The 8,556-nt window shown below is 38.8% G+C and overlaps 1 protein-coding gene across 4 annotated transcripts in view; it reads right to left on the minus strand.

Moving 5' to 3' along the window:
* The window catches only part of zfyve16 (zinc finger FYVE-type containing 16), a 35,663-nt gene extending 27,140 nt beyond the window's left edge, over window positions 1-8,523 (minus strand). The window contains exons 1-4 of one of the 4 annotated variants that reach the window (XM_008102986.3): window positions 8,367-8,523; window positions 3,196-3,304; window positions 2,598-2,921; window positions 670-2,501 (exon numbers count right to left, since the gene is read on the minus strand). In XM_008102986.3, the coding sequence (XP_008101193.2) occupies window positions 670-2,501; window positions 2,598-2,921; window positions 3,196-3,265 (2,226 nt within the window). In that variant the 5' untranslated portion in view covers window positions 3,266-3,304; window positions 8,367-8,523. Of the gene's footprint in view, window positions 1-669; window positions 2,922-3,195; window positions 3,305-8,366 lie in introns of those variants that run through there. The other 3 variants (XM_008102984.3, XM_008102985.3, XM_062972290.1) reach the window with 3 other exon arrangements.
* Between the last annotated feature and the right edge of the window lie 33 nt (window positions 8,524-8,556).

Here is an 8,556-nt window from a genome sequence, read left to right on the forward strand (position 1 = left end):
CTGAACAACAAAAGACCTTTTTTGAGATCTCTGCTCTTTTTGGATCCAACTGGAGAAAGTTTCCTTTCTTTAGCATCCATAGACCACGTTTTCCACCATGGTTTACCCAGCTTTTCCAAAGGCCAACAAAAAAAGATAGATTAAAGCCAACTGATAGTTTTCTTTTCCTTTGATCTTTTCATGCAGGACAGGCCACACTGCTTTTAGAGAAACATAGCCTTCCTTCTACTCCCATACTAGCCTAACGGGTCTAATTTCAAGAAGTTACCAGTTTGTGCAAACCCAGAATTTTATATTTGATCATCATTCCATTACCTTCTTCACAACGTGTAAATTGTAGGTAAACCTTAATAATTACCTACTACATAGATTAAGGTCCCTTTCCTTCTAGAATCAACATAGCATTTCCTTAGTAACTAGGAGCTGAAGAACTTTATCACATGGACTGTGTTTTCAAAAAGTAAAAGCTTAAGCTGACAATGAAGTATATTTATTGTTGTCTGTTTGTACCCCAAATAAAGCCAATTTCAATGGGGGTGCAAGGAATTTTAGTAAAACCTTTTCAGAGTTAAAAAAGAAAGAAATATCTTAACAGTGAAGTTTTTTCCCCAATGTGCTGTTCCCCAAATACTATACAAACTATTATAGGTATGTTTAAAATTTACTTACTTTTCCACAAGCACGACAATGGTGCCTTCTTCTTGTAAATGTGAATTTGGCTTGACAATTCATGCAATTTGGTGCTTCTGAATCAGGGATCCAGGGTGGCTGCTTCTGTCCAAGGACTGTAGCTCGTTCTACTACTGTAGCAGATTCTGAGATCACAGGTAATATACTACTTCCGTTGTTTTCCTTTGATTGTGTATCAGCATTATTATAACTAGAGCTTGAATCAAGACAAATTTTACCATCTGAGAAAGATGCATTTGGAACTGTGGAATTTAACACCTGGGATTCATTCCCAAGCGTATTTGGACTACTAAATTCAGAACAAGTGTTGGCTTTTGGTGAAACATTTAACAATTGCTTTGGCCTTGCACCTCCACTGTGTGCTATCTGTTCACTGTTTATAAGATCTGAAACTTCACTTCTAGTTTCATTTACATGGTATGTAGTCTCTTCGGATTTTTCCACTGTGTCCTTTTTTCCACTCTTCAAATTTTTCCACTGTGGACTTTCTTCTGACAGATTATCTAATCTACCTTCAGGATTGGATAATATGTAGCTGTTACCAATAGAAGGTTCTATTTTCTTAAACTCCATTTCTGATTCCAAATTATTACTGCCTCGGTTAAGTTTGTCCAAATCAATTAAATTGCCATTAATAACATCAGATTGCAATAATCCATCATCAGTATCCTCTTTAAGAGGTTTTGAATGCTCTGTTTCACGACAATGCTCAGACAAGAAGGCATCAAGCTCAGCATCACTAACTAACATATCACCTCCGATAATGTCCTCTTCTAATGCTAGATCAACTAAACCTCTTATTCCAATGTCAGTGGGCAGAACATTGCTGCATGCTCCAGTATTTGCAAATGAAGAACTGGAACTGGCAACAGGGTTTTGGTGCTGGAAAGGCTGACATTCATTAATATTGTTATGAAAACCCTCCTTTTCCTTTTCTGTAAAAGAATGTATTCCTGGGCAGAATTGGCTCATTTTGTTTTGATTCTCATCCTGTTCTGATGGTTCTGTTCTTTCAGACAATTCTCCTTTAGAAAGACCATTTTTATGGCTTTCTGTTTGTACAGTTATGTTATTAACTATATGTGGTGTCACTTCATCTTCAGCAGTCCTTCCCTCAGTGTCATCAGTCTTAACTAATGACCCACATATAGAAACAGCAAGTGGAAGACAGGATAGTGAAGTCTGTATGTCTTCAGAGCTCTCTGGTGATGAAACTATGTTCAGACCTATACTGGCATTCTGTTCTAGACTGCAAAAATTTTCCGGGGTACTATGTGTTTGATTTAGCCCTGGCACATTCTCAGTTTGAAGTAAAGAATCATGTAAATTGTCTTCTTTAGGTAATGTTGAACTATTTTCATTTGACTGATACATCTTTGGCAAGATAGAAATTAAAGATTCAACCATGTCCTCTTCTGAACTAACAACCATGTCATTTTCTTTTTGTGTCATTTGATTCATTGCACTATTTTTATCCTCTAATGGCTCACAAGGCAGTTTTTCACATGTTGCTTTGTCTTTGGAACTATGTACAGTTGATGATACTTGAGTTATTAAAGCTGGGTCTATAACCTGTTCAATCTGTTTCAATACCTCATTGTTATTCAAAGGTTCTGTCTTTTCTTGAATCTCACCAGAATCTGCCACGCGTGGTTGAGAAGGTTTGTTTGTAGTTACTACCAGTTCATCTTGCTTTTTAGAAGTATTATATTCTACATTGTATAGTGCTGTATCCCCATCAATCTGTTGTTGCACATCAGTATCGGAACTGCAGTGAGCCGACATATTTGTAGCCGTGGCAGGTATTGATGCTAAATCAAAGCCAATAAGAGAAAGATTACCTTGGGGGTCATCTGGCTGCAACTTTTGAATGCATTCCGAACTGTTTTTTGCATGGCTCAAATTACCTGTGTCACTGATGAGATCACAAACAGGTATACTGTATCGTCCCAGGCAAGAAGACTGATTTTTATCTGAAGAACCTCCATCCACCATAGAAAGAAGATCTAACCCTGTGACATTTTTCTCATTCTGTTCAGAGTTCAGTTGCTCAAAGTTTGCTACATTTGCAGTCTGGGTAGACAATGGGGATTCAACGGATGTAGGACAGCTAACATTATCTTGCACTTTTGGTTCCAAAACTTTTGGCTTTTGGTAATCTAATTCTGAAGAAAGTGAATGGTGCTTAGTAGAATCATGTGGATTTGCATTTTTGCTGTTTTCAAGTTCATCTAAATAGAATATCAAAGTCAAATTGGTTAGCACATCAATATACTCACAATAGCACACAAATAATCTTTTAACTCCTTAAAATTCAAAGATATTAATAATATGCCAATTTCTGCCCACATTTCTCCCTTCTTTCCTAAGCATTCCCACTGTCAGTTTTAATTGTAAACATACTGGAAGCAGGGACACATTAATTCAGCTCTGTAGTAAAACAGAGTAATAGATTTTATCTATTTTGAAATTCACAAAAAATGAAGGAATAAAGAGTAAACTAACCTGTATTTTGTTCAAATTCATCAAGTAGCTTGTCTAAATCAGAGACTGCAGCTTTGAAGTAACTGTCCATTCTAAAGTTTGAACAGCTATGAGTTTTCTTTTCTTGTGCCTATGTAAAACAATATGTTATATTAGGCAAGGCAAGCAGAAGGTAGATCAGGTTCCACTGGTAAATCTAGAATGATTGACAGCACTGGAATAATTGAACTACAACTCTGAAGTAAAATCACAACTCAATTGTAGAACTTCACTGGGTAACATTGAGCAAATCACAGGCTCTTAGCCTCAAATCTAAAATCAAAGTTTTAAGTAACTGTATACATCCTTCCTACATAATAAAACACTATTCATTTCAACCTTTTATATATCTAATTAATGTAAAGAAGTGTACTGCACTCAGTCAGCACATCTTAAAATATTTATACATATTCCTTTAAAAATAACTGCCAAGTAAAATATACAATCAGATACTTATTCACTATGAAGTCTCACATTTGCTTTATTTTATGAGCTCAGTAGCCATCCAATGAGACATTTCAGGACTGGAGATGCCGATTGTAATTATCACCCCTCATCTATCATTTCCCGTCCTTAAATAGCCTCAGTCTTAACCCTTATACAAAAATTGTTCATTTAGCCCAGGTTGAGTTAAGAAATGGTGAAAGATGAAGGCACTTGGATTTCAAAAAATCTGACTTAAACCTTTAAGCTAGCTGCTTAAAAATGATGCTGTGTTATGCTGTGTTAAAGTGTTATTATTCTTCCATCTTCATAAAGCAATTCTGTCAGTGAACAGGAAATGAATATTCTGCCTCTGATGGAGGGATCTTGTGACTCTGGATAATCAACTACTGACCAGTTTCAAAGACACACCCTGGTGACCTGTGTCTTATAAGAATGACTGAAGTAAGCTATGACATTTCATTGTCTGGCTATTTTATCTTCCTTTTAAAGGTGCCTGAAAGTGTGCTGCTTTCAACAATACTTGATTTAATTCAAGATTGTTAAAAGCTTTGGATAAACTGAAAAAATTACTTTGATTCTCAGTTTTACACCAGTTATATTATAAAAGACAGATAGGAAGCATGTCAGGAAAACAAAGACAAACAAATACAGTAAATTGTAACCTCTGAAAAACTATATTTATACAAGTGACTGAAAAGTGTTGAAACAATCTGATGAAATCAACAATAAAGCATAAATGTTCATGTAAACTAACCTAGAAATGCAGTAAACAAATGCATAATAGTGCTTTTGTGTGCACTCTATAGAGTAGATGCCATGTTTTTGGGGGCTGAAAAAATGCTTCCAAGTACTGGAGGTCAGGACAATGAAGGGATTAAGGTGTTTCTTGCCTACTATGAGGGCTGCTTCCTGTTTATCAAGTTCAGAAAAGTGTACAAAAAGTGTAAAGTGCTTCAAGTATGATATAAACTTTTATTTATTGGCATGATTTGAACATTACAAATAAACGTTCTGTCATCTACTCCTGGAAGAGTTATCATGGGGAAAAGGTGTCTCCACTGAAGCTTTATCACCAATCCTTGTTTCCACAACAAGCCAGATTTTTCAAAATCCAATTATCACAGGAACAGAAAGGTGAAATCTTCTGAACAAAAGCACAGACAGAAAAGCAAACATACAAATTCAACTTAAGAACAAACTTTGTGTTGTTGAAGGTTTTCACTAGGTTGCTGTGATTGCTGTGATGCAGTATGGATGCTACTGGAACATGGCCATACAGCCCGAAAAACTCGCAGCAACCCAGAACCTATCTCATTCATCTTGGTTACTGCCTATATTAGCAATGCTTATGGGAGTTCATATATAGAAAATACCACAATTTTGTACAGTGAACTTTTCCCCATAAGACTGAATCAATTTTATTCCTTTTACATGTTTTTTTCGTGTATATAAGAGAAAGGAAAACATGCATGTCATCCCAAGTCAAAAACAATGTGCTTACTACGACTTTAACCTTGGATAAGATCACACTGCACTATCTGTGCATGACACCTACTTGACAACTTCCTCAAAAAAAAAATCAGTGGCTGAATTCCACAACTATAAAAGGCAGGAAACAACACACTTCTGAAGACTGCCTTTGAATATGAATTCTGAAGATTTCTAACAAGCAAAATATCCTCACATTTCCAGTTCCTTGAAGCACTTGGCTAAGCTGGTTTATCAGCAGACACCTCATTATGCTTGAAGATCAACAAAATAAAAATCCAAACAAAGAAGGAGAGAAGTAGCAGCAAGATCTAGAAGGGGAGAATTATTAACTTGAAAAGGGGAGAAAAACCGGCTTGCCTTGAGGGATAGAAGGCAGACAAAGAAGGCGGCATTTGTTTCCTTGACAGAAGGTGACCAGGACTTAAAGCTTTCTTCCCTTTAATCTAGCCAACAGGATACCAGAGTGAAAAGCAGAGATGGCTCCTGTACTTTTAATGATTGTGCAAAAGAGGGAATTTCAGCAGGCATTCCCTGTCATAGCAATCAGGTAACAAGGAACACCTCTCCCCACCCCTGGCTGAATTTCATTCTTTTATACAACCTTTTCCGGATTTCACTCTGGCAACCCTACTTATTCACCAACTCCTTCCAGGAGCCAACCATCCTTTTTGCCTCTGGCCACTTCAGGCTTACTATGAGTCAGGAAAGACAGTGGCATCAATAGTGGGATGAAGGAAGTACCAATGACACTGGGTGGCATCATTAGAGGACACCTAAATGCCCGTCTATAACATTTGTTTAGTGTTTCAATAGGTCATTGTTATTTTAATTTAAAATATCCCTGTAGTTAGATACAATCCCCAAAACATTGCTCGTATGTCCATGTACTGTACCTGCAAGGCTAAAACTCTTATTTTAGTTTTGAATGCTCCAATGCTCATTCACTCTGGTTAGATTTGTCATTATTACCCAGGCACGGGCAAACTTCAGCCCTCCAGGTGTTTTAGACTTCAACTCCCACAATTCCTAACAGCCTACCATCTGTTTGGAATTGTGGGAATTGAAGTCCAAAACACCTGGAGGGCCAAAGTTTGCTCATGCCTGTTATCACCCAATAACATTTCCCATCATGTGGTTTCATCTGCATGTACTACATGAACTGTTGTTGTAATTGATTCTGGGATTGTGGGTTTTTTTAAACAGTTGCTGATTTATGTCAAATTTCCTGGTATTTCAGCTACCATGTAGGGCCCTTCCACACAGCCATATAAACCAGAATATCAAGGCTGATAATCCACAATATCTGCTTTGAACTGGATTATCTGAGTCCACACTGCCATTTAATCCAGTTCAGTGTGGATTTTATACAGCTGTGTGGAAGGGGCCATTGTGGTCTGCTGTGTGATACCACTGAAGTGAGTGACCAGGACTTCATAAACAGAAGGCTACTGAAAGAAATGCAGGGCGCATCTACACCAGGCATGGGCAAACTCCAGCCCTTCAGGTGTTTTGGACTTCAAATTTGACAGAGAAAGGAAATGTCAATAAATGGACCAATAGTTAGTTCTACTCTGGATATCAGGATGCCCATGCAGAAGAAAAATGTCCTGAGTGCTCTAAGGATGGAGAGACCTTCATGGCTAGCTTAACCCTTACTAAACCTTAAGGCAACTTGGTAGAAAATACCTTTAAAGGGTTAGAGGTCAAAAAATCCCTGAAGGGCAGTTCAAGCCATCAGAGAACCATCAAAGACAAAAAAGATACATCTGTTCTGCCTGTTGGTAAAACTTGCAGAGACAAATATTCCCTCACTAGACAACAGAGAGTTCATACATCGGAGAGACCAAAACCGTAACAGCCGGTAAGTTGGCTAGGAATTCTAGAAGTTGAAGTTCAAAACACCTGGAGAGCTGAAGTTTGCCCATGCCTGACCTACACTGTAGAATAAATGTAGTTCGACACCGTTTTAACTGCCAGGGCTCAGTGCTATGGAATCTTGGCTTTTATAGTTTGAGGGTTTTTTTCTCGTTTCAGAGCGACTACAGTAGAGTCTCACTTATCCAACATAAACGGGCCGGCAGAACGTTGGATAATAAGGAGGGATTAAGGAAAAGTCTATTCAACATCAAATTAGGTTATCTATATATATAAAAGAGTGATGGAATCACGGCAGCGGACAAAACAACAAAACTAAACACCCCACAACCTCGAAAACTGACAGCACAACCTCTCATCCACGCTTCTAGGTTGATACAACAAAAAGAAAAGAAAAATAAAGTCCTAATGAGAGGGAGAGGAATAATTGTTTTTATCCAATTGCTGCCAGTTAGAAGGCTAAGCTCCGCCCACTTGGTCTCCTAGCAACCCACTCAGCCCAGAGGACAGGCAGAGTTAGGCCTCACTTAGGCCTCTTCCACACTGCCTATAAAATACAGATTATCATATTTGAACTGGATTATATGGCAGTGTAGACTCAAGGCCCTTCCACACAGCTATATAACCCATTTATAATCTTATATTATCTGCTTTGAACTGGATTATCTTGACTCCACACTGTCATATAATCCAGTTCTAAGCAGATAATATAAGATTATAAAAATACAGTAGAGTCTCACTTATCCAACATAAACAGACCGCCAGAAGGTTGGATAATAAGAAGGGATTCAACTACCATTCCTCAATACTTTATTTCCCATACCACCATACTTCGCCACAGCAACGCGTGGCAGGGCATAGCTAGTGATTTTATAAATTAAGCACCAAAACATGTTATACAACAAATTTGACAGAAAAAGTAGTTCAATAGGCAGTAATGCTATGTAGTAATTACTGTATTTACAAATTTAGCACCAAAATATCACGATGTATTGAAAACACTGACTACAAAAATGCATTGGATAATCCAGAACGTTGGATAAGTGAGACTCTACTGTACTTTGAACTGGGTAATCCGAGTCCACACTGTCATATAATCCAGTACAAAGCAGATAATGTGGGATTTTATTCAGTTATGTGGAAGGGGTCCAAGCCATGACTTTCCCACAACATTTCACAACCAGGAAGAGGGAGAAGGCCACTGCTCTGCCTCTCTGCCCAACATCCAAAGAGGAAAAGAAGGCGACCCTCCCTCATAGACCCCCTTTTGAGGCCTAAGCAGGAGGCCACGCCCCCCTCCTCCTCCCAAAAGAAAGCCAGCACTTCAAAACAACGCACACCTTCACCTCATGGGCGCCGGGCCCGCATCCCACTCCCCTGACGCCTCCAGGGCCAGGACCTCGACGGCGGCGCCCCGCTTTTCCTCCCTCAGCTTCTCCTCTCCCGAGCAGGGTCGCCTTCGCCTTCGAGCCTTCCTTCTGCGCATGCGCCTCCTCCCAAGCCCAAGGAGAGACGTCCGCCACCAATGCC

The sequence above is a fragment of the Anolis carolinensis genome, chromosome 2 (assembly GCF_035594765.1).
Source record: "Anolis carolinensis isolate JA03-04 chromosome 2, rAnoCar3.1.pri, whole genome shotgun sequence".
Classification (NCBI taxonomy): domain Eukaryota; kingdom Metazoa; phylum Chordata; class Lepidosauria; order Squamata; family Dactyloidae; genus Anolis; species Anolis carolinensis.